Raw genomic sequence first — 26,387 nt, forward strand, 5'->3', positions numbered from 1 at the left:
CACTGCAAAGGCACCTTCATCAAATATCAAGTTGTACTATATATGCGGGTCTGTTCTGGCTTTTCTATTCTGTTCCACTGGTTTATTTCACAATCCACTTACCTGTACTACCCTACATTAATTACTGTAGCTATACAAGTGTCTTAATATCGAATGATATAAACCTCTAACATTTTTGTTCTTCAAGACTGACTTTATCAATGGTTCTCAAACTTTTTGGTCTCAAGATCTCTATTTTTTTTTTATTATTTTTTTATTTATTTAGGCTGCGTTGGGTCTTTGCTGCTGGGCGCGGGCTTTCTCTAGCTGCAGTGAGCGGGGGCTACCCTTCATTGTGGTGCGCGGGCCTCCCATTGCAGTGGCCTCCCTTGTTGCACAGTGCAGGCTCTAGGGTGCTCGGGCTTCACTAGTGGTGGCATGCGGGCTCAGCGGCTGTGGCTCACGGGCTCCAGAGTGCAGGCTCAGCAGCTGTGGAGCACAGGCTTAGCTGCTCCGCGGCACGTGGAATCCTCCCGGACCAGGGCTCAAACCCGTGTCCCCTGCACTGCCAGGTGGACTCGTAGCCACTGCACCACCAGGGAAGCCCCCTCAAGATCTCTTTTAAGTTCCTAAAAATTATTGAGAACCTCAATGAACTTTTTGCCTTTGTGGGTTACATCTATCAATATTTACCATGATAGAAATTAAAACTAAAAATTTAACATTAATTAATTTAAAATAAAAATAAACATATTAGCAAATATTTGTTATTAATAATTACTATATTCCCCCCCCAAAATTAATGAGAACAGTGGCGTTATTTTACATTTTTACAAATCTCTTCAATGTCTGGCTTAACAGACAACTAGGTTTTCACATAAGTAACTAGTTTACTTCATTTTCAAAGAACATCCATCAAATACTCATGTCTCAATAACCACAGTTCGGGCTTCCCTGGTGGCGCAGTGGTTGAGAGTCCGCCTGCCGATGCAGGGGACGCGGGTTCGTGCCCCGGTCCGGGAAGATCCCACATGCCGCGGAGCGGCTGGGCCCGTGAGCCGCAGTCGCTGAGCCTGCATGTCCGGAACCTGTGCTTCGCAATGGGAGAGGCCACAACAGTAAGAGGCCCGTGTACCGCAAAAAAATTAATTAATTAATTAAAAAAAATAACCACAGTTCATCTCTAAGTGGTTATTTCAGGCAAAAATGGTGTTCCATGAAAAAGGTAGCTAGTTTAGCTCATATTTCAAACAAGCCCATGAGTTTTTTCTCAAAATGATCATCACACTTTCATATGCAGCAGAAACGATTTATGCATGCTTCCCTTTTCAGCACATGGAACATTAAAAAGATGTGTAATCTCTTTTTTCTTCCAGTTTTATTGAGGTATAATTGACATACAGCACCATGTAAGTTTAAGGGGTACAGCATAATGATTTGACTTACATACGTCGGAAAATGAAGATGTTTAATCTCTTGAAATAAGGGAGAGGTGATGGTTGCACAACGTTGTCAGTATACTGAATTTTTTATACTGAATGCCACTGAATTGTACCCTGTATACTGTACAGTGGTTAACATGTGTGAATTTTTCCTCAATCTTTAAAAAAAGGCATTTGAGACTTATTAAAATTAATAAATGGTACTGTTTTGCCAAGAACATTCTTAAGTGGAACTTGTCTTTTTTTTTTTCTTTTCTTAATTGCAAATGCATACAGTACAGTGACGAATATAGCACAGTTTGGTGACACTGACGTGATTCCTGCTGACTTGGTGCCAGCAGTTTATCCACCACTGCTTTTGCACATGATTTTGCTTTTGCAAAATCAACATGGAGAAAAGGCAAATAACATCTTACTGTTGTTATGAGAATAGTTTTGATCTCAAAAAGGCCCTCTTGAATGGGTCTACAGGGACATCCAGAAGTACAAGAACCATGATTTGAAATGTTCTTGGTCCTTTTGATTCCCAGAGATTTTGGACTCAGCTTCTCAATTTATACACACATACACATACACAGACACACACACACATACACACACAACCCTGCTAAGCTTTTCTTTGGAATTACATGGAATCTTTGGATCAATTTGGGAAAAACAGACTTACTGTCATTTATTTACTTAATCTTTAATTCCTTTACCAATACTCTGTAATTTCTGTGTGGAGTTTTTACACATCTTTCCCTTTTTTTAGACATCTTTTATTTTTTTTAATTTATTTTTATCTTATTTTTGGCTGCGTTGGGGCTTCGTTGCAGCATGCAAGCTTCTCACTGAGGTGGCTTCTCTTGTTGCGGAGCACGGGCTCTAGGCATGTGGGCTTCAGTCGTTGTGGGATGCAGGCTCAGTAGTTGTGGCACACAGGCTTAGTTGCTCCGCGGCATATGAGATCTTCCCGGACCAGGGCTCGAACCCGTGTCCCCTGCGTTGGCAGGCGGATTCTTAACCACTGTGCCACCATTGAAGCCCTGGACGTCTTTCTTTAGATTTATTCCTAGGTGTTTGATATTGTTTGATGATACTGTAAACAGTTATCTTTTTAAACTTAATTTTCTAACTGACCTCTCTTCACACCATATGCATAAAACAGACCTAAATATAAAAGGTGGGATAGTAAAACTTCAAGAAAACATAGAAGAATATCTTCATGACCTTAATTAAGAAATCTCTGCCCATTATAAGATCGTGACACTTGGATTGGTTTTTGAATAAGCACTCTTTCTGAGTAACAAAATATTAATTTTTTGGTTTTTTGTTTGTTTTTCGCAGCTTATGGGATCTTAAGTCCTGTCCCATCCCCCTCCCCCCGTCCCCCCCCCCCCCGTCCCCCTACAGTGAAAGCATCGAGTCCTAACCACCGGACTGCCAGGGAGTTCCCCAAAGTATTCTTACTCTAGATTCATTCTGCTCCTTCATATATATCAAACCTATCAGGCATGTCTATTAATGTCTCAAGAATGGAATTTTTCCAGCCTTTATTTAACTGTCCTCCTCCCCTCCTCCTGCTGTTCCATCATTCATTTTCCTACCAAATTTCTCACATATTTAAAAACAAACCAACCAACCTAGAAAGAGCAAAGATGACAATAGCAGTACTGAAGAATAAGCACTGCTTAACGACAGGAAGCTGCACACAAGGAATGTAGCTCCTCTGCCATTGAGTAAACTCCAACAATGTGCAGCCCAAATCCAAAGAATACACATAAGATTAGGAATGAAAATGCACTGAAGATACACCAAAATGTCAGTGCTGCTTGGTGGAGGGATCACAGGGGTGTGTGTGTCTTTTTTGTGTGTTTTTCCCATTTCAACAATAAATTATAATTCTTCCATTATCATAAAATAAACAATAAAAGTTTACTTTTAAATTTTAATATGCAGTGATGGTGAGGAAACAGCAAAATGGGCATATTCATAATATACTGTGGTGGGAATATAAACCGACAGAATAATTCTTGAAGGAAACAGCATTTTGCAACAAAAACATTTGGAAAATGTACCCCTAAATTAGAAACAGGTCTGCTATCAAACAGTAACAGGAGCTAATGTTTCTATTGTACTTTACTACTACTGGGGAAGGGAGAATAAAGATGAGTTTAGTTTTTAGTAGATTCCCATCTATTCTGGGAATCAAAACCAGCCAGGTTGTCACGCAAGGCAGGGGATTAAAATGGATGCAAAACGGCATTTCCCCTCTCTAATGTCCAAATGTACAAACTTTTTCCTTTTTCTCTAACATCTCTATTGGAGTATATTTGCTCCACAATGGTGTGCTAGTTTCTGCTTTACAACAAAATGAATCAGTTATATATATACATATGTTCCCATATCTCTTCCTTCTTGTGTCTCCCTCCCTCCCACCCTCCCTATCCCACCCCTCCAGGCGGTCACAAAGCACCGAGCTGATCTCCCTGTGCTATGCACTGAACTCCCTGTGCTATGCCGCTGCTTCCCACTAGCTATCTACCTTACGTTTGGTAGTGTATATATATGTCCATGCCTCTCTCTCGCTTTGTCACAGCTTACCCTTCTGCCTCCCCATATCCTCAAGTCCATTCTCTAGTAGGTCTGTGTCTTTATTCCTGTCTTACCCCTAGGCTCTTCATGACATTTTTTTTTCTTAAATTCCATATATATGTGTTAGCATACGGTATTTGTCTCTCTCTTTCTGACTTACTTCACTCTGTATGACAGACTCTAGGTCTATCCACCTCATTACAAATAGTTCAATTTCGTTTCTTTTTATGGCTGAGTAATATTCCACTGTATGTATGTGCCACATCTTCTTTATCCATTCATCCGATGATGGGCACTTAGGTTGTTTCCATCTCCGGGCTATTGTAAATAGAGCTGCAATGAACATTCTGTTACATGATTCTTTTTGAATTATGGTTTTCTCAGGGTATATGCCCAGTGGTGGGATTGCTGGGTCATATGGTAGTTCTATTTGTAGTTTTTTAAGGAACCTCCATACTGTTCTCCACAGTGGCTGTACCAATTCACATTCCCACCAGCAGTGCAAGAGGGTTCCCTTTTCTCCACACCCTTTCCAGCATTTATTGTTTCTAGATTTTTTGATGATGGCCATTCTGACTGGTGTGAGATGATATCTCATTGTAGTTTTGATTTGCATTTCTCTAATGATTAGTGATGTTGAGCATTTTTTCATGTGTTTGTTGGCAGTCCGTATATCTTCTTTAGAGAAATGTCTATTTAGATCTTCTGCCCATTTTTGGATTGGGTTGTTTGTTTTTTTGTTATTAAGCTGCACGAGCTGCTTATAAATTTTGGAGATTAATCCTTTGTCAGTTGCTTCATTTGCAAATATTTTCTCCCATTCTGAGGGTTGTCTTTTGGTCTTGTTTATGGTTTCCTTTGCTGTGCAAAAGCTTTGCAGTTTCATTAGGTCCCATTTGTTTATTTTTGTTTTTATTTCCATTCCTCTAGGAGGTGGGTCAAAAAGGATCTTCCTGTGATTTATGTCATAGAGTGTCCTGCCTATGTTTTCCTCTAAGACAAACTTTTAAATAATACTTTTTCCATTATATATCTAATGTGCTTTCATTTCAGAGAAAAGTAGAAATATAGAAAAGAATAAATATGAAAGTTGCTTGCATTTTCTGATAGTAGTGCAATCCTGAAATCTATCAAATACCAAGTTCCTACTTACATTTGTGATGCTGACTCCTATCTATGAATGAAAATGACCTCATTTATTTGCAAAAAAATCTTTAACTAAAAAAATAAAACAAAACAATTCTGCAATAAACATATCAGTATATATATTTCTACACACTTGCATGAGAATCTCTGTTAGATAAAATCAAAAAAGTGGAATTGCCGGGTCAAAGGATATTCACACATTAAAGTTTGATTTCTCTGATTATATTGACATTCGAATATAGAAGAGTTATCTATTTCCCCACCCTCATCAACACTGAGTGTTAAGACAAGAACTTCAGTATTCCATCCCCCAAATACCTCTTGTTGGCTAGAAACTTTTCCGTTTCTCCCTTTCTCATGGTTGCTATATATGCTTTATAAATTCATTTCGTTTGGTGACAAAAAATATGTACACAAAACAGATTTCCTATCCTCTGCTTAGCCCTCCATGTGAAAGTTTGAGGTTGACTCTGCTTAGCCCTCCATGTGAAAGCTTGATATATCATAATATTGTATATTTGCCCCCACGTGATCTGAATTCAAGATCTGAATCTGCCATTTAAAAGCCGTGAGACTGACAACTTCACCTTTTTGCTTCAGTTTCCTCATCCGTAAAATGAGGATAATAAGAGGACCTACATTACAAAGTCATTGGGAAGATCAAATAAAATACATGTAAAGCAACTGAAATAACACCTATCACAAAGGTTCAATAAATGTTAGAATTTTTAAAAGCCAAGTTCAATAAACATGGGCTCTATATAACTGAACACAGTATTCTACACACACAAACACACACACACACACACACACACACACACACACACAGTGACAGGTCTAGCACCTGGCATAACAATAAGTTTTATAGTGCTTTATAGCCCACGCAGCATATAATCTATTATTAATGACCTAAGGCACTGTGCAAGAAGCATGCTGTCTCTCCCCTTCACCCCAAAAAGTGTTCCAAAGGAATTCTCATGTTCAAATCCTATCTATCCTAACAAGATAGATATAAACAAATCCTCAACAAGAGCTGAATCATTAACTCTACCCAGAAAAGTCCTGGTCCTATTCATTCTCTTCCAATGAAATCAGAAGGTAGGAAGAGTTGCCTCCCTGCCACTTTGGGAAGCTTGTAGCACCCAGTTAGTATTATAGCTCACAAACTACAAAGGACCTCAGGAATGCCTCAGTCAGGTTTTCTCCTCTGTTCCATACAGCACCAAGGAAATTCTGGGCACTTAATAATGCCCCTAAGAATAAAAAGCCAGTATTCATCAAATTACCCCTCTTTGCTGCCAAAGAACAATGGGACTTCAGTAATTTTCTCCTGTTAAAGCACAGATAAATAGGGCATGACTTCAACGTTAGCAAAATGTCAAGATCACTCCAATGTGCGCTTGTTCTACATCAGCATGAGGGCTGGTTAGCACAGCTTTGTGCTTTGGCTGGAGACTGCCCCTAAGTCCATTCAGCTGTTTGAAAATGAGAGCCATAAATGAGAAAATATGCCTCCACACTACTCCCTCTCAGCTTGGAGAACAAAAAAATTAAAAAAAACAAATGCTTCAAATGTCTATATCTCTTCCTCATAATTCAAAATAATTGCCACCAGGTAAACTCCTTAAGTTTACAAGCTGGGGAACCTTGTCTTATTTATCAAGCAGTTAGCAAGCTCCCTAATTGAGAATATACTCAGGAAATGTGTGCAACATGACTGAATGATTGTATATTCTATGTAATTTCTATGTTCAACAAAGGGGTGTCTTGATAATTACATTTCAATATACTCTCTCAGTCCTTATGAAACATGAAAAATACTTCACTAGTTTTTCCATTCCAAGCAATCTGTTAAAGGAAACCAACATTACTTATAAACAGATTCCAAGCTATCAGGAGGGTAAATTAAAAATATACTTGCGTGTTTTGGATACATTTTTAAAACCATTTGTCAGATTCCTGTTCTGGCAAGAGTCTTATGACTGGCCACATAACTTCTTGAGCTTAAAATGAATCTTTATATTCTAGCTTCTTCCAATTAAATGATAAATGCATATGGCTCTTCAGCATTTATTAGTTACCTATATCTTTAAAACAATTTTCTTATTTCTTGAAATACCCCTATTTTTAGGTTAAATACTATTCCCACATTATCTGGCCTGATTATCTTTTCTAACACAGGACGTAAGTCACACAGAACATACTAACTCTAGCCAATCTAAACACAGTGTCCCCATTTTTACATACTTTCTTGAATTTGATTATTTTCTAGTTATCAACATACAACAGAATTTTTCTGTAACAACAGAAATCTAATATTCTGTTGTAGTTGCTGTATCATAATACATTTAACCAATTCCCTACTAATGGACATTTACTTTCAATTTTATACTACTAAAGGCAATTCTGAAACAAAGATAAACACAGTGTCCCCAAAAAAACCTAAATAAAGCAATGATATGATGTTAACTACTGAGGAAGATCAAGTTATCTCTGAAAAGATTTGGAGAAAAGTGATTCTGGTATCTTTGTGATACACTTCCTGCCTTAGAAGATCTCTGTGTCCATTTCTGAAAAGAGAAGTATAAGAATACACAAAGGTCCAGGGAGTTGCAGCATGTGTGCTTGTGTTACAAAGACCAAACTGGAGCTTCAGGAAGTCTCCAAACATGTCTGAGCCCAAAAAAGACAGACTTAGATACAATACCGACATTCACGGCTTAAGAAGAGGGGCCAATTTTTTTTTAAATAAACAGTTAATACATTTTATTTCCATATATAAACAGTTTTTAAGACAATAATAACTAGTGAGGAGTTGAATAAAAGAAGTAAAGATTGTGAACAACAGTTGAAGGAATTCCTTTAACGTTAGGGGATAAAAACACTGCATCCTGGACACAGGCTGTTCCCTGCACACACCCATGCTTACCTGTTCCCTTTACCTGAAACATGCCCCCTAATCTCTCGAAGGCTGAGTAGATGCCAACTCCTTCTGAAGTTTTTGAGTTCAGAAAGAGCTCAATTGTATCTATGCTTAAATCTTACCACTACCGGATCAAAAAGACCACCACCATTCTCCCAAAACTACAAACCAGGGACTGGATTTCACTTTTACATCCCATCATTACACAGATCAGATACAAGTGAGTGAGTAATAAAGAATATAAAGTTTTCATCCCAGAGGACCTCAAAAATAAATAAATAAATCAAAAGTCTTGTATCCTACAAGGTCAAGAGACAAGTGCCGGGAACCAGATCTAGAATCAGGTTCTAGTTCTTGGACTCCAATGACTATATTATTTTCTGGGAATCGGGAGAAGACCAGCATTTCCCAAAATGGTATCTGCTGGACACTGTTCTGCAAGATGCTAATACATACTTAAATAAACTGGAAAAGTCTGGACTAAAACAAAGCTAACACGGTTACTTTACTACAGAACATATGCAGGGCTTTAAAATGCTAATATACACTATAAATTTCCAAGATAAGATTACATAATGAAGCCTTTAGTGAACTAATTTGAGCAAGATTGTTGGGGAGAGTTTGAAAAATGCTTCAAAAAGGTTGTTTTAGTTTGTTTGTTTGTTTTTCCCAATTGTCACAATATTACTGAGTACTTCAGATCAACTTCTAGAAAGTTCTTACCTGATATGTGTTGCAGGCAGAGATTCGTATTGGCGAGACAAAAAGAGCTCCCTATGTTTCAACTGATGTTTCTGTTTATCCGTCAAGTCAGCCTCAATTGTTGTTTCAGATTCTTCCTCAATTTCTTCTACACAAATAAAATTCAAAAAATGCATTATTACAAAGTACATTACCTATTTGGTTATTAAGATAAGACTTAATCAGCCTTTCTTTCATTCAATATTTTTTTCAAACGAACTGATTTTAAATTTACACATTTAACTTGTCATTTGAATTACAACCATAAAATTAAGCTACCCAGGCCTCAAAGGAAGAACTCCAATTTTAAGATGGCAGATGGAACATATGCATCTATCTCCTCTTCTCCCATGAAACTACACCAAAATATCAATGAAAATGTATTAACATTTCAATTACAATAAAAAATGAAGCAACAGGGCTTCCCTGGTGGCACAGTGGTTGAAAGTCCACCTGCCGATGCAGGGGACACGGGTTTGTGCCCGGGTCTGGGAGGATCCCACATGCCGTGGAGCGGCTGGGCCCGTGAGCCATGTCTGCTGAGTCTGCGCGTCCGGAGGCTGTGCTCCGCAATGGGAGAGGCCACAACAGTGAGAGGCCCGTGTACCGCAAAAAAAAAAAAAAAGCAACAATGGAAGAAAGATTTTCAAAAACAACAACAAAAGATGGAAAATAGATTAAAATAAAAAGGAAAAGTACACACTTAGTCAAGAGAAGGAAGTGAAAATCTATGTGCGTACAGAGAGGGATGCCACGGAGAAGGTGGGCACAGGGCGAGTACTGACTTATCCCTTGAAGCTACCAAGTATTATGAGAAAGAAAGTAGGGTGAGAGCAAAAAAGCAGGAGACACGGGTTGAAAGTCTATCTATAACACAATAACTTAATCCCAGAATACTCCAGTTAAAAAGAGTACAATCAGAAACAAATAGTATAACACATTTCAAATTTGATAACACAAATAAAAAACTAATAGAAGGATTAGAGGATAATGTTAATGAAATCTCCTAGAAATTAAAACAAAGAGATAACTGAAAACCAAAAGATTAAAATAGTAAAGAAGAATGCATGAGGTCCAACATCCCACTAACAAAAGTTCCATAAAGAAACAACAGAGAAAACAGATTCTTTTACCTCTTTGTTTGTTTGTTTTGGGGGCAGGGGGGGATGAGGGAAGACCTATCAAAGAGACGATTCAAGAAAATTTCCCCTTACTAAGTGTCCAGTGAGACTGAGTGTCCCGACTGAATTCGTGTCATACTTAACTTTTTTTTTTAAGTGACAGCATGAGAAGATTGCAACCATTTACAGGAAAGAAGTGTAGGCACAAGCAAAGAAACCAGAATCCGAGTGGAATCACAGATGAACAGCAACATTCTGTGCTAAGACAGCACAGCAATGCCATCCAAGAGGAAAAATGACATTCAACCTAGAATTGCATAGTCAACTATCAAGTCTTAAAAGAGAATAAGGACAAACTTTTTGCATTCATTCAACCAAGATTTACAGTTCACCCTTGAACAATGTGAGTTTGAACTGCACGGGTCCACTTATATGTGAATTTTTTCAATAAATACAGTACATTGGAAAATTTTTTAGAGGTTTGCAACAATTTGAAAAACTTCACAAATGCGGACTTCCCTGCCAGTCCAGTAGTTAAGACTCTGTGCTTCCAATGGAGGGGGCGCAAGTTCGAACTCTGGTTAGGGAACTGAGATCCCACATGCTACACGGCCCCCCCCCCCCAAAAAAAAAAAAAAAGAAAGGAAAAGAATTCACAGATGAACCACGTAGCTTAGAAATATCAAAAAAATTAAGAAAAAGGTATGTTGGGACTTCCCTGGTGGCACAGTGGTTAAGAATCCGCCTGCCAATGCAGGGGACATGGGTTCAATCTCTGGTCTGGGAAGATCCCACATGCTGCGGAGCAACTAAGCCTGTGCACCACAACTACTGAGCCTGTGCTCTAGAGCCCGCGAGCCACAACTACTGAAGCCCACACGCCTAGAACCCATGCTCCGCAACAAGAGAAGCCTCCACAATGAGAAGCCCACACACCGCAAGGAAGAGTAGTCCCTGCTTGCCACAACTAGAGAAAGCCCACGCGCAGCAACGAAGACCCAACGCAACCAAAAATAAATAAATAAAATAAATTTATTTAAAAAGGGATTTTTCACTTAAATGTTTATTAAAAAAAAAGGTATGTCATGAATTCATAAAACATGTGGATAGTAGTCTATCCTTATATAGGCATAAGGTGAATGATATTTAATAAAAACTACTGTGTTAATTTTCTTACTGTTTTATAATTTTCCTTTCAAAGAATTACATTACCATTCATTATATTAAATTGCCTCTCTCTCTAGTAACTGGAAAAACTGCTTATCAGCATATTATCACAGGTAGGTGGGGTTTTTTTAAAAATTGTATCAATGTTTCCAATAGTGTACTATGAATATAACTGTAATACTCTATGCCATAAAACTTTTTAAATGATTCATTCATTATCGTACAGGCTAGGCTACTGTGAAGCAATCATATCAATTACACTAGGCTACCATAAAGAATCATATTGCTGGGCTTCCTTGGTGGCGCAGTGGTTAAGAATCCGCCTGCCAATGGAGGGGACACGGGTTCGAGCCCTGGTCTGGGAAGATCCCACATGCTGTGGAGCAACTAAGCCTGTGCGCCACAACTACTGAGCCTGCACTCTAGAGCCTGAGAGCCACAACTACCGAGCCCACGTGCCACAACTACTGAAGCCTGTGCACCAGAGCCCATGCTCCGCAACAAGAGAAGCCACTCCAATGAGAAGCCCGCGCACCACAACAGAGATAGCCCCCACTCGCCAAAACTAGAGAATGCCCACGTGCAACAACAAAGACCCAACAGAGCCAAAAATAAATAAATAAATTTATTTACTTATTTAAAAAAAAAAAGAATCATACTGCTGATTCTTCATTATCAATGAAGATCACTATAGCACGGATCACTATACCTGTAAATAAATATGAAATTCTTTTCACATTTTTTTTCCTTTTTAATGTCTAGTGTTAGTAACACACATAACATCTACAGTGTTTTGTATTGTATAAGACAATACTGATGTAGGTACTGACAGACGATTCATCTTATAATTAGATTTATGGTATCAATAAATACAGCATAGTACTGTAAGTATATTTTCTCTTCCTTGTGATTTTCCTAACATTTTCTTTTCTCTGGCTTACTTTAAGAATACAGTATATATTCTGTATGACATACAAAATATGTGTTAATCAACTGTTTATGTTACGTATAAGGCTTCCAGTCAACAGTAGGCTATCAGTTAAGTTTTGGGGGGAGTCAAAAGTTTTATGAAGATTTTCAACTGTGCAGGGGGTTGGTGTCCCTAACTCCTGCATTACTCAAGGGTCAACTGTGTTAGGCACCAAAATCAGGCACTAATCAAGGTGCTGGAGGCAATCAGTGAGCAAAAAAGTTGCTACTATGAAGAAATTATTCAAAGTGTTTGCCTCTGGGAAACAGAGCTGGAAGAAAAGGATGGAAAGGGAAGACAAAGTTTTGCCTGAGATTTTTTTTTTAATGCTGTATTTAATATTCTTTTTAAAGAAAAAAATTACTAGATGTCATTTACAGATACAATTCCAAATAATTTTAGATATAAAGTTTTTAAAAATATAATACCTGTAGAGGCTCACAGATCCTCTGCAACCTTACCTGGACCGGACCAGAAGAGACTGTGTAGCTATGGGAATAGCAGGAGTACTGAGAACTCAGAGTCAGGGAGGGGGTGACTGGATTCTCACACAAGAAGTAAAGCCCAAGGTTAGGCCTCAGAGCCTTCATTTCTGGACAGTGACAAAACAGACACACACACGCACACAGCAACACATTTCTGTTCCTCAAAATTGTCTCTTATAAATTTCTTACGTACGGACCCAGGACCACAAGAGATTTTATCATATGTGACCCCCTAGTTGTAGTTCTTCTGAGTTGTATGAGGGCAATTAATAGGCTAAGTATCAAATCTTTTCTACCTTCAAACTTTTAAAACTCTGAATTGAAAATGGACCTGTAAAAATTAGAAACTGATTTAGAAAAACATGCATCCAGCTCCAAAACAGAATAATGTGATTTAAAATTCTTTGATTGTTCTTTATAATGAACTACTCAAAGAGAAATGAAGCAATAAAAGAGCCATTTACTTGCAAGTCTAATAACATCTCACCAGTGGAAATCAATGAAGTTACTGCTGCATTGGCACTATTAGCACCAGCGAATATCACATACAAAATTATACTCTTTACCTAATTAGGATTTGATAAATTGTTGTTCCATAAAACACAGCTAACTGAATTCTAACGTGTACCCTATAGAGCTAAAACAGCAACAAGCTCTAAAAATAATGGTAACAACAGCAAATCTTATTTTCTTGTACAATCTCTTGATACTGGGTGAAAAGGAATAAAATCTCTCAAGTTCAATCTAACCAAACACAGAAATCACCACAACAGCATCTGAAACTCATTTTTTCAAATTTACAAGTTAATTTCATTTACATATTTGTATAAATTTCTACTGGCTTCTGAACAAGAAATGATTCCCATGCCATTAACATCCTAAAAACATTAAACAACCGCAATGGCAAGAATTGGCATTTAGACAATGAAAAATTTAAAAGAATAGAACCATCATCAAAAATAACAGGGCTTCCCTGGTGGCACAGTGGTTAAGAATCTGCCTGCCAATGCAGGGGACATAGGTTCAAGCCCTGGTCGGGGAAGATCCTACATGCCGCAGAGCAGCTAAGCCCGTGCGCCACAACTACTGAGCCTGTGCTCTAGAGCCCGCACACCACAACTACTGAGCCAGCGTGCCACAACTACTGAAGCCCACACACCTAGAGCCTGTGCTCCGCAACAAGAGAAGCCACCACAATGAGTAGCCCCCTCACCACAACTAGAGACAGCCCACGTGCAGCAACGAAGACCCAACACCACCAAAAATAAAAATAAAAATAATTTTTTTAATAAAATAAAATTAAAAGGGCTTCCCTGGTGGCGCAGTGGTTGAGAATCTGCCTGCTAATGCAGAGGACACGGGTTCGAGCCCTGTTCTGGGAAGATCCCACATGCTGCGGAGCAACTAGGCCTGTGAGCCACAACTACTGAGCCTGCGCATCTGGAGCCTGTGCTCCGCAACAAGAGAGGCCACGATAGTGAAGAGGCCCACGCACCGCGATGAAGAGTTGCTTGCCGCAACTAGAGAAAGCCCTCGCACAGAAACGAAGACCCAACACAGCCAAAAATAAATATATAAATAATTAAATAAATAAAAGATTACTATTAATTAAAGAAAGAAAGAAATAAAATTTTAAAAAAAGAAATTAAAGAAGACTTAAGTAAATGGGAAAACTATGTTCACAGATTAGAAGATTTAACATTGTTAAGATGGCAGTACTGCCTAAGTTGATCAACAGATTCAATGCAACCCCTACCAAAATTCCAACTGTCTTTTTCACAAAAATTAGCAAACTATCCCAAAATTCATATGGACATGTAAGCAACCCAGAATAGCCAAAATAATTTGAAAAAGGACAAATTTAAGAGTACTCACACTTCCAGATTTCAAAGCATTCTTCAAAGCTACAACACTTAAGACGGTGGTACTGGCATAAGGATAGGCATAGATTAATTAGAATATAACTGGGAGTCCAGAAATAAGCCCATACATTTATGTTAAATGATTTTGGATAAGGATGCCAAGACAATTCACTGGGGGAATGAATAGTCTTTTCTACAAATGGTGCTGAGAACAACTGGACATCCACATACAATGAATAAAGCTGGGCCCTCACACCACATACAAAAATTAATTCAAAATGGATCAAAGACCTAAATGTAAGACCTAAAACTTTTATAAAACACTTAGAATAAAACACAAGTGTAAATCTTCATGACCTTAGACTAGGCAATAGTTTCTTCACTATGGCACCCTAAATAAATCACAAGCAACCAAAGAAAAAACAGGTAAATTAGGATTAGTATTAAAATTTTTGTGCTTAAAAAGTACTCTCAAGAAAGCAAAGAGACAACCCATAGAATGGGAGAAAATGTTTGCAAATCATGTAACTCATAAGGTTCTAGTATCCAGAATATATAAAGAACTCTTATAACAATAAAAAGACAACCCAGGGCTTCCCTGGTGGCGCAGTGGTTAAGAATTCGCCTGCCAATGCAGGGGACATGGGTTCGAGCCCTGGTCTGGGAAGATCGCACATGCCGTGGAACAACTAAGTCCATGCGCCACAACTACTGAGCCTGCACTCTAGAGCCCGTGAGCCACAACTACTGAGCCCACGTGCTGCAACTACTGAAGCCTGCGCACCTAGAGCCTGTGCTCCGCAACAAGAGAAGCCACCACAGTGAGAAGCCCGTGCACCACAAGGAAGAGTAGCCCCTGCTCACCAAAACTAGAGAAAGCCCGCACACAGCAACAAAGACCCACGCAGCCAGAAACAAAATAAATAAATTTTTAAAAAACCATTCACAAAAAAAAAAGAAGACAACCCAATTAAATAATTGGCAAAGGATCTGAATACATTTCTCCAAAAGATATACAAAGAGCCAATTAGTACATGAAAAGATGTTCAACATCATTAGTTACTAGGGAAATGCAAATCAAAATTACCATGAGAGGACTTCCCTGGTGGTGCAGTGGTTTGAGCCCTGGTGAGGGAAGATCCCACATGCTGCAGAGTAACAAGTCCCGTGCACCACAGTCCGTGTGCCACAACTACTGAGCCTGTGCTCTAGAGCCCATGTGCCCCAACTACTGAAGCCCACGTGCCTAGAACCCATTCTCCGCAGGAAGAGAAGCCACCGCAATGAGAAGCCCACGCGCTGCAACGAAGAGTAGCCCCTGCTCACTGCAACTAGAGAAAGCCCACGCGCAGCAGTAAAGACCCAATGCAGCCAAAAATAAAAATGAAATAAATTTTTTTTATTTTAAAATTAATTATTTAATTATTTAAAAACTACTATGAGATATTTCACATTGACCAGAATGACTATAATCAAAAAGATAACAAGCAAAAATGTGGAGAAATTGTAATCTTTGTACATTATCAGTAGAAATGTCAGATGGTGCAGCTGCATTGTAAAACAGTTCAACAGTTCCTCAAATTGCTGAACAGAGTTGCCATGCAACCAAGCAATTCCATTCCTAGGTGTATATCCAGGAGAACAGAAAACATGTCAATACAAAACCTGTACATGAATGTTTATACAGCATTATTCATAACTGCCAAAAAGTGGAAGCAATCCAAATGTTTGATAAATGGATAAATAAATGTAGTATATCCATACAATGGGATATTTACCATTTAGCCATAAAGAGGAATGAAGTGCGGATTCATGCTACAACGTGGATGAACCTTGAGACATTGTATTAGGCTGTATTAGTTTGAACAAAGAAACTTTTTGGCCAACCCCATACTAAATGAAATATTACAAAAGTGAAAGACACAAAAGGTCACGTATTATAGGATGCCATTTATATGAAAAATACAGAATAGACAAATCCACAGAGACAGGAAGTAGCTTGGTGGTTGCCAGAGGATTAGTGGAGGGAAATACAGGGACGGCTAATGGGTACGGGGTTTCTTTTTGGAGTGATAAAAATGTCCTGGAATCAAATAATAGTTATAGTTGCATAAATTTATGAATATACTAAAAACCACTGAATTGTACACCTTTTAAAGTGGTAAGTTATATATGGCATGTAAATTATATCAAAAAGAGAACAAGCTAAACCTTAAAAAGGGCGGGGGGGTGCAAATGAAATGCAAAAAGTCAAAAGAACAATGGATAAATTTCAGCATAGTCATGGAATGGGATTCTACTCAATAGCTAAAAGTTAATGAGTGAATACATATATCAATATGGACAGATCACAAAAACTTGATATTGAGCGAGAAAGCAATCTGTAGAAGGACACATATGTAAAACACCATTTTTTAAGGTGCAAAAACAATGCTCTAAATACATACATATGTAACAAAACTATAAATACACGAATGGGAAAAAAAAAAACCACACATTAAAGTTGAGATAGCAATTCACCTATGGGGAAACCAGGAAAGCAATGGAGTTGGGAAGGGATGCACACAGCACTAAAAGAATCTGAAGCAAATATGTATGTCACAATAAGGGAGGACAAAGTTGGTTGGTTCGTTCATAATTAGCACATTATTCTCTCTTTTCTGCTTCCTAAAAATACCTCAAAAAGTGAATAGGACTCAAGAGAAGGAAAACTGTAACTAAACTTTAATCCATGTTAAACTGTTTTTTTCCTTAATGAGGCCACCACCACAGTTGATCATTTTTATGTTTTAATTTTTTATTATTTATTTATTTTTTGGCTGCATTGAGACTTCATTGCTGTGCGTGGGCTTTCTCTAGTTGCGGCTAGCAGATGCTACTCTTTCATTGCAGTGCACGGGCTTCTCATTGCAGTGGCTTCCCTTGTTGTGGAGCACGGGCTCTAGGCACACAGGTTTCAGTAGTTGTGGCACGTGGGCTCAGTAGTTGTGGCTCACAGGCTCTAGAGCGCAGGCTCAGTAGTTGTGGCACACGTGCTTAGTTGCTCCGCGGCATGTGGGATCTTCCCGGACCAGGGCTCAAACCCGTGTCCCCTGCATTGGCAGGCGGATTCTTAACCACTGCACCACCAGGGAAGTCCCGATAATCATTTATTTACCTATGTCTTCCTTCTCTCCATATCTTTGTATCATCTTGCCAAAATATTAATTTCAACTGGCATTCTGTATAACGTTAATTTCCGAAATATATACAAATAAATATACATAATTATAACTATACAACTAAATTTTGGGTTTGAAGATTAAAAAAGGAAGGGAACAAAATAGAAATGTGGCCCATCTTGGGAGATCAAAAACAGGTAAGCACCAAGAGTTGACTGCTTCTATAAAGAAATGCATGAGATAAACAGGGAGAATACTGGAGTGGATGAAAAGTTAATAGAAGTAAGAAGATCACATGTAAAGTTGAAAGGAGTCTCTGAGGTTCTGGTACCTAATCCATGAGACTTTCACCAACCTCCAGGTGGAGGAGTCCCCTCCTCTTTGCTATAAAGCAGCACCCACATAAGCTTAAGGTACTTACTTGTCACAGTATGCTTTGTGCAACAGTCATCTGATTCACAGAGTCCCTTGAGAACAAAGATGGGTCATTTATCTTTGTATCAATGCTGATTTTCTCATGGGGTAGAAGAGACAGAACCTCAAGAAATGTTCACAGCAGACCAGGTAAAAATTATCAGTAACACTCAAATCAGCTGCTGCGACGACAGACTCACAGAGTTATGACATAAAACACCGCAAAGAGTAACCATCAGAAGGTTACTGTTCAGGCTTCCCCAGTGGCGCAGCTGTTGAGAGTCCACCTGCCGATGCAGGGGACACGGGTTCGTGCCTTGGTCCGGGAAGATACCACATGCCGCGGAGTGGCTACGCCCGTGAGCCATGGCCGCTGAGCCTGCGCGTCCGGAGCCTGTGCTCCGCAATGGGAGAGGCCACAACAGTGAGAGGCCCGCATAACGAAAAAAAAAAAAAAAGGTTACTGTTCAAGGGCTCTGTCACATCTCATCCCAGTGCTTTCCACAATTCTTCCCAGATCTAACACAAGGTGGATGGGATACCAGGCTTCAGAGTCACACTTGAAATCAAAGTCTAGTTCCATCCGTTCCTAGTTGGGGGCAAAATTATTTACTCTCTGTAATCCTCAGTTTCATCATCTGTAAAACGTGGACATAATTTCTCCCTTATAAGGTTATTGTGAGAATTAAGATAGTGCACATAATTTGCTTAGCACAGTGCCTAACACAGTGCTAAATTTTAAAATTTGCTATTACAATTTTTTAATGAATTCATATAATTTTCTTTGACATTTGGGAAACAATTCTTATCTCCTAAGACAATGGTTCCTAATTAAGAAAGCAAATCATGTTAAAATTAAAACAAATTAAAAATTGCTTTCACTTTTTGTAAACAACCAAAAACAGATATCCAGACCCCACCCCTGGAAATACTGATTTAAAACTTCTAGGGTACAGTCACACCAGTTAAGCCTCAGTTAAGAATCATTATTATAAAGCACTAATTTTAAAACATTTTTCTGGCAGAACACCTATGCCAGCAATTCTCAAGCTTTTTAGTCTCAGGACCCCTTATATTCTTCAATTCTATCAGGGGTTTCAAAGAAGTTTTGTTTTCATTGGTAACACATCTACCAATATTGTGTTAGAAATTAAAACAAATAAATTTTGAAAATACTGGAAATCACAAGCACACAATGCATTATCATGAGTGATGAAGTCATCACATGTCATAAAGCCTGGAAAAACTCTGCTATACACTCCTGAGAGAATCAGAAAGACAATTAAATAACAGCTTAGTATTATCAAGAAAATTTTCACCACAGACACCCTGAAAGATATTCAGGAAAAACTGACTTATGCAAAAGAAATATTAACTCGAAGTCTAATTTGAAAAGAAAAACAAGAACTGGCTAAAGCAAGGTTTTTTTTTACTCTATTGGGTTTAAGAAACCTGTCACAGAAATTTTATCTTCACATTGTGAGATACAATGACTCATAAGTTGTTATATAGCAAGTTAGGATCCCATCAGAAATTTAAGCTATTTCTGCTTTACATTTATTTATTCAAAGAACACTGCATCTGGCAAAGGCTGCCCAATCTTATAATATATTCAAAGTCCATCTGGAATTTTATGCAGCCTTAACATGCCACCATGCATTTTTCCGTTTGCTGTCAATTTCAAAACTTAAGAAACAAAACGATTTACAAGCAACCATATTTTCCGGCACCACAAGACCACCACCCTTCTCCCATTCATTTCAGACACAGCAGCCAGCATCTTCCCACAATGCAACTCATTTCTCTTGCTTTGATTAATAAAGAGTCTCATGGTTTATAAATCTTCTAATGATCTGCCCTGCCATATGTTTTACCTACTTCCCCCACAACTACACCCCATTCCCAGGGCAGAAAAGAAGAGCGGCCCCCGCTCGCCACAACTAGAGAAAGCCCGCGCACAGCAATGAAGACCCAGAGCCGCCAAAGTAAACAAATAAATTTATTTTAAAGAAAAGAATATAGCCCGGGACTTCCCTGGTGGTCCAGTTGTTGAGAATCCACCTTCCAATGCAGGGGAACTGGGTTAGAGCCCTGGCCGGGGAAACTAGGATCCCACATGCCGCAGGGCAACTAAGCCCATGCGCCACAACAAAAGATCCTGCGTGCTGCAACTAGGACCCAATGCAGCCGAATAAACAAATAAAATAAATAAATATTTTTTTAAAAAAAAAAGAATACAGCCCGACCAGAATTCACATAAATTGACAGAGGAAGCGAAAATTGGTCAACCACTGTGGAAATCTCTTTGCAATATTCTACTAAAGTATATTTATACCCACCCCATAAACCAACAATTCCCAATCCTTGGTATTTATCCAAGAGGAATGAGAGCTTAAGTATACCAAAAGAATGTTCTCAGCAATTTTATTCACAGGAGCCCAAACTGGAAACCATTTGAATGTCCATCAACAGGAGAATAATACTGCTGGGCCAGAAAGAAGAACAAGTGATACAAGCAATAACATAGACGGATCCCACAGACACGGTGCTGACAAGCAATAACATAGACGAATCCCACAAACACGGTGCTGAGTGAAAAAAGTCAGACAAAAGGGTAAATACAATAGGTACTCCACTGTGATGAAGTCAGAAACCAGGCAAAACTAACGGGTGGTAGTAGACATCGGAGCAGTGGTTATCTGGGGAGGGGGGAGGAAGAGGGTACTAATGGGCACAAAGGAATCTGTTGAGGTATTAGAAAGTTTTTCTATCTTAATCTGAGTGGTAGTAATAGAAATGTATACGTCTGTGAAAATCTCTTGACCTGCACACTTTACCTATTACACTGTATTTTATACCTTGATTTTTAGATATTTTGTAAAAGGATTATGATTTCTCCTTCTAGACAATGTAATAGGGATCAGATCTACCCACCCGTATGAAACCACCAAAATTTACAAATTTTGGTTTTTACAAATTTACCCCCCAAAATCAAAACTTAATAAATAAGTTTAAAAGCAGAAAAAAATACATGAAGCATCAGGCCACGGGCACATCAGGCAATGAAGAACAGTGATCCCTGAGAGACGGAAAACAAACAAGGTGAGCCCTAACACTGGCCCTTACTTATTGCCGTGGCAGAGTTTCCAGGCAACAGTGAAGGAGGGGAAACTGAGGCAGAGCCTGGCAGACTCCCAGAGGTGAGGAGACGAAGGTGAGAGACCAGGGAGACCAAGGCAACTAGAGTTCAAAAGATAGAGTACCAGAGTACCAGAGTGAGAAAACCTGGAGATCACAGACGGTGATCCTCGAGCACAGCAGCCATCAGTGAATGCATGTGAGGAAACTGCCATAAAACAGGGAAGAATCAGCGGGAACAGTGCACAGTGCTCACACGGGGCCACGAACAGTGTTTGTTTGCAAACAACCACACTGGTAAAACTGATAATTCACAGTGTATTGGGTAGAGTTCATAGAAAGGTCTTGCCTAAATAATTGGGAACAATTAAAGCCCTAGACTGAGCACTGACTGCTCTGTGCCCACTTAACCAATGTACATTAAGTCATAAACGCAACAACCAAAAGGACCAATCTGTTTCCAAGTAACTTAAGTGCATCACAAGGGTCAAGAAGATTTACAGGAGCATAAAAATACCCAGGACACAAGAAGGTAAAATTTACAATGACGGCTACATACCTATTAGGAGGCCTAAAATTAAAAAGACTTACCTTATGAAGTGCTGGCAATGATGTGAGGAAACCAGAACTCCCCTACACTGCAGATTAGAATGTAAAATGGTACAATCACTTTCGCAAACAGTTGCAGTTTCCTAAAAGGCTAAAAATATCCAGACCATATGATAAGGCTATGCCAGTACCAACCAAGAAGAAATGTATGTCTGTACAAAGACCGGCACCAACTGTTCAAAGCAACTTTGTCTGTAATAGCCCCAAACTGCGAACAACTGAAATATCCATCAACAGATGAGTAGACAAATTGTGATACATCCACACAAAGGGATACAATAAAAAGGAAGAAACCAGTGATCTATGTATTCAAGGATTAGAAGACTCAGTATTGTGAAGATGTCAATTCTGCCCCAAATTGATCAATGGATTTAATGCAATCCCAATCAAAATCCAAGCAGACTTTTTGTAAAAACTGACAAGCTGATTCTAAAATTTATATAAAAATGCATAAGATCTAGAATAGCCAAAACAACTCTAACAAAGAGAAATCAAAGTTGGAGGGCTAACATTACTTTATTTCAAGAAGTATTAGAAAGCTAAAATAATCCAAAGTGTGTTGACGGTGAAAAGAGTAACAGGTGGATCAAAGGAACAGAACAGAAAGGCCAGAATAGAGCCACACATATATGACCAACTGATCTGACAAAGGCAAAAAAGCAATGCAATGGAGAAAGGATAGTCTTTTCAACAAACAGTGCTGCAGCAACTGAATATGCATGCACCCCCCCCAAAGGAACTTAGCATGGACACCTTGTACCATAACACAAAAAGTAACTAAAGGCTTCCCTGGTGGCGCAGTGGTTGAGAGTCCGCCTGCCGATGCAGGGGACATGGGTTCGTGCCCCGGTGCGGGAGAATCCCACATGCCACGGAGTGGCTGGGCCCGTGAGCCATGGCCGCTGGGCCTGCGTGTCCGGAGCCTGTGCTCCGCAATGGGAGAGGCCACAGCAGTGAGAGGTGTGCGTACCACAAAAAAAAAAACAAAAAAACTTCTACAAGAAAATATAGAAGACTAAATGATAGCAAAGTATGAAAGTAAAATGATTCATACTTTCTGGAAGACTCTTTAGGAACACTTGTTAAAAATCTTAAAAACTGTACATGCACTCTGATCTAATCATTCCACTAAGAAAAGACAGATAAATTCATGAAAATGTATTTGCTACACAGTAACTGAAGCATTTTTCTAATTTTTTCCTGTAAACTACTAAATAATCTAAAATAATTCTACAATGGTACATGCTATTTAAAGTTGTGAATTATGTGATATATGAATTACCAATATAAGAAACATGGGCCACCTCATACTACAGGATATCATATTTTTCAAAGCTTGGAACACTGAGGAAACCAAGGGTCAGAAAATTTATAGTCTAGCATGGACAAAACAGAAATAAGAATGAATCACAGAATACAGGATTACAACAACATTTCTTACACACATTTTCTGCAGTATCTTCACTCTTAAGAGCCTTACACTAATGAGCTTCATAATTTCTAACAATTTCATTTAATTCTGTCATCCTTTGCTGTCCTGTTTATAGTAATTTATATGAAAAGGTATACAACACTGAGCAAGTTTTTAAAAAGTCTTTTCAAATAGGGAAGAATATGGAAAATATTTCTCCAACTGTAGAGGACTGAGTAATCTGAAAACAACCTCAACAAAAGAAAAAATGGATTTGCTCCTTGAACTATGAAAACGCAACAAAGGAGTCAACCATATTACACCTTAAAGGCAAAAACAATTATTAAAAAAAACAGGAAATAAAATCTTTTATTTATTATCACAAGAGATGTCTTTCTAACACACAACCTTCAATAACTTTCTACCAGGTTGAAATTAATTCCTCTCAGGAGTTGCAGTTTCACCCTCATGAATTACCGATACTCTTAAATATAAAGCAAGTTGGGCTAACCAGCTATTTTTACAGCCTTGCCACACAAAGACTCACAAATCTCCACAATGTGAAAATATTCATGCAGCTTTAAGACTATTGTAGGACTTCCCTGGTGGCCCAGCAGTTAAGAATCCACCTGCCGGGACTTCGCTGGTGGCGCAGTGATTAAGAAGCCGCCAACCAATACAGTGGACACAGGTTCAAGCCCTGGTCCGGGAATATCCCACATGCCACAGAGCAACTGCGCCCATGCGCCACAACTACTGAGCCGGCGCTCTGGAGCCCGTGAGGCACAACTACTGAAGCCCGCACGCCTAGAGCCCGTGCTCTGCGACAAGAGAAGCCACAGCAATGAGAAGGCCGCACACCGCAATGAGGAGTAGCCTCCGCTTGCCGCAACTAGAGAAAGCCTGCATGCAGCAACGAAGACCCAATGCAGCCAAAAATAATATAAATAAATAAATAAATTTTTAAAATAAATAAATTTAAAATAAAGACTATTATAAGTATTATACACTGGGTCCATGAGGGGGAAAAAACACAAGACAAAGCAAGAGATCATGGGGAAAAAAACTATGTTAAGAAAGATGAATTTGGGACTTCCCTGGTGACACAGTGGTTAAGAATCTGCCTGCCAAAGCAGGGGACACGGGTTCAAGCCCTGGTACAGGAAGATCCCACATACCACGGAACAACTAAGTCCGTGCGCCACAACTACTGAGCCTGCACTCTAGAGCTCATGTGCCACAACTACTGAGCCCGCATGCCACAACTACTGAAGCCTGCGCGCCTAGAGTCCGTGCTCCTCAACAAGAGAAGCCACTGCAATGAGAAGCCTGTGCACCGCAATGAAGAGTAGCCCCCGCTCGCCGCAACCAGAGAAAGCCCAGGCACAGCTACAAAGACCCAACGCAGCCAAAAATAAAAATAAAAAATAAATAAACTTATAAAGTCCCCTATTATGATGGTGTTACTGTCAATTTCCCCTTTTATGGCTGTTAGTATTTGCCTTGTGTATTGAGGTGCTCCTATGTTGGGTGCACAAATATTTACAATTGTTATCTCTTCTTCTTGGACTGATCCCTTGATCATTATGTAGTGTCCTTCTTTGTCTCTTCTAATAGTCTTTATTTTAAAGTCTATTTTGTCTGATATGAGAATTGCTACTCCAGCTTTCTTTTGATTTCCATTTGCATGGAATATCTTTTTCCATCCCCTCACTTCCAGTCTGTATGCATCCGTAGGTCTGAAGTGGGTCTCTTGTAGACAGCACATAGATGGGTCTTGTTTTTGTATCCATTCAACCAGTCTATGTCTTTTGGTTGGAGCATTTAATCCATTTACATTTAAGGTAATTATCAATATGTATGTTCCTATTCCCATTTCTTAATTGTTTTGGGTTTGTTATTATAGGTCTTTTTCTTCTCTGTGTTTCCTGCCTAGAGAAGTTCCTTTAGCATTTGTTGTACAGCTGGTTTGGTGGTGCTGAATTCTCTTAGCTTTTGCTTGTCTGTAAAGGTTTTTTTTGTTTGTTTGTTTGTTTTCATTTTATTTTTTTTAACATCTTTATTGGGGTATAATGCTACACAATGGTGTGTTAGTTTCTGCTTTATAACAAAGTGAATCAGTTATACATATACATATGTTCCCAAATCTCTTCCCTCTTGCATCTTCCTCCCTCCCACCCTCCCTATCCCACCCCTCCAGGCGGTCACAAAGCACCGAGCTGATATCCCTGTGCTATGCGGCTGCTTCTCATTAGCTATCTACCTTACGTTTTGTAGTGTATATATGTCCATGCCTCTCTCTCGCTTTGTCACAGCTCACCCTTTCCCCTCCCCATATCCTCAAGTCCATTCTCCAGTAGGTCTGTGTCTTTATTCCTGTCTTACCCCTAGGTTATTTTTTCTTAAATTCCATATATATGTGTTAGCATACGGTATTTGTCTCTCTCTTTCTGACTTACTTCACTCTGTATGACAGACTCTAGGTCTATCCACCTCATTACAAATAGCTCAATTTCATTTCTTTTTATGGCTGAGTAATATTCCATTGTATATATGTGCCACATCTTCTTTATCCATTCATCCGATGATGGGCACTTAGGTTGTTTCCATCTCTGAGCTATTGTAAACAGAGCTGCAATGAACATTCTGGGACATGATCCTTTTTGAATTATGGTTTTCTCAGGGTATATGCCCAGTAGTGGGATTGCTGGGTCATATGGTAGTTCTATTTGTAGTTTTTTAAGGAACCTCCATACTGTTCTCCACAGTGGCTGTACCAATTCACATTCCCACCAGCAGTGCAGGAGTGTTCCCTTTTCTCTACACCCTCTCCAGCATTTATTGTTTCTAGATTTTTTGATGATGGCCATTCTGGCTGGTGTGAGATGATACCTCATTGTAGTTTTGATTTGCATTTCCCTAATGATTAGTGATGTTGAGCATTCTTTCACGTGTTTGTTGGCAGTCTGTATATCTTCTTTGGAGAAATGTCTATTTAGATCTTCTGCCCATTTTTGGATTGGGTTGTTTGTTTTTTTGTTATGGAGCTGAGTCTGTAAAGGTTTTAATTTCTCCGTCAAATCTGAATGAGATCCTTGCTGGGTAGAGTAATCTTGGTTGTAGGTCTTTCCCTTTCATCACCTGAATATGTCCTGCCACTCCCTTCTAGCTTACAGAGTTTCTACTGAAAGATCAGCTGTTAACCTTATGGGGATTCCCTAACCTTATGGGGATTCCCTTG

The 26,387-nt window shown here is 39.1% G+C and overlaps 1 protein-coding gene across 14 annotated transcripts in view; it reads right to left on the bottom strand.

Annotated features, from left to right (window-relative positions):
* Nucleotides 1-26,387, bottom strand: part of MTA3 (metastasis associated 1 family member 3) — a 169,905-nt gene that overhangs the window by 113,723 nt on the left and 29,795 nt on the right. For all 14 annotated transcript variants that reach the window (XR_004521825.2, XR_004521826.2, XM_073791404.1 and 11 more), the window contains one exon: nucleotides 8,791-8,917. Coding sequence is in view for 11 of the 14 variants with exons in the window: in XM_073791404.1 (XP_073647505.1) it covers nucleotides 8,791-8,917 (127 nt within the window). In the remaining 3 variants the exon portion in view is untranslated. The remainder of the gene's footprint in view (nucleotides 1-8,790; nucleotides 8,918-26,387) is intronic.

This window comes from Tursiops truncatus, chromosome 14 (assembly GCF_011762595.2).
Source record: "Tursiops truncatus isolate mTurTru1 chromosome 14, mTurTru1.mat.Y, whole genome shotgun sequence".
Taxonomy (NCBI): domain Eukaryota; kingdom Metazoa; phylum Chordata; class Mammalia; order Artiodactyla; family Delphinidae; genus Tursiops; species Tursiops truncatus.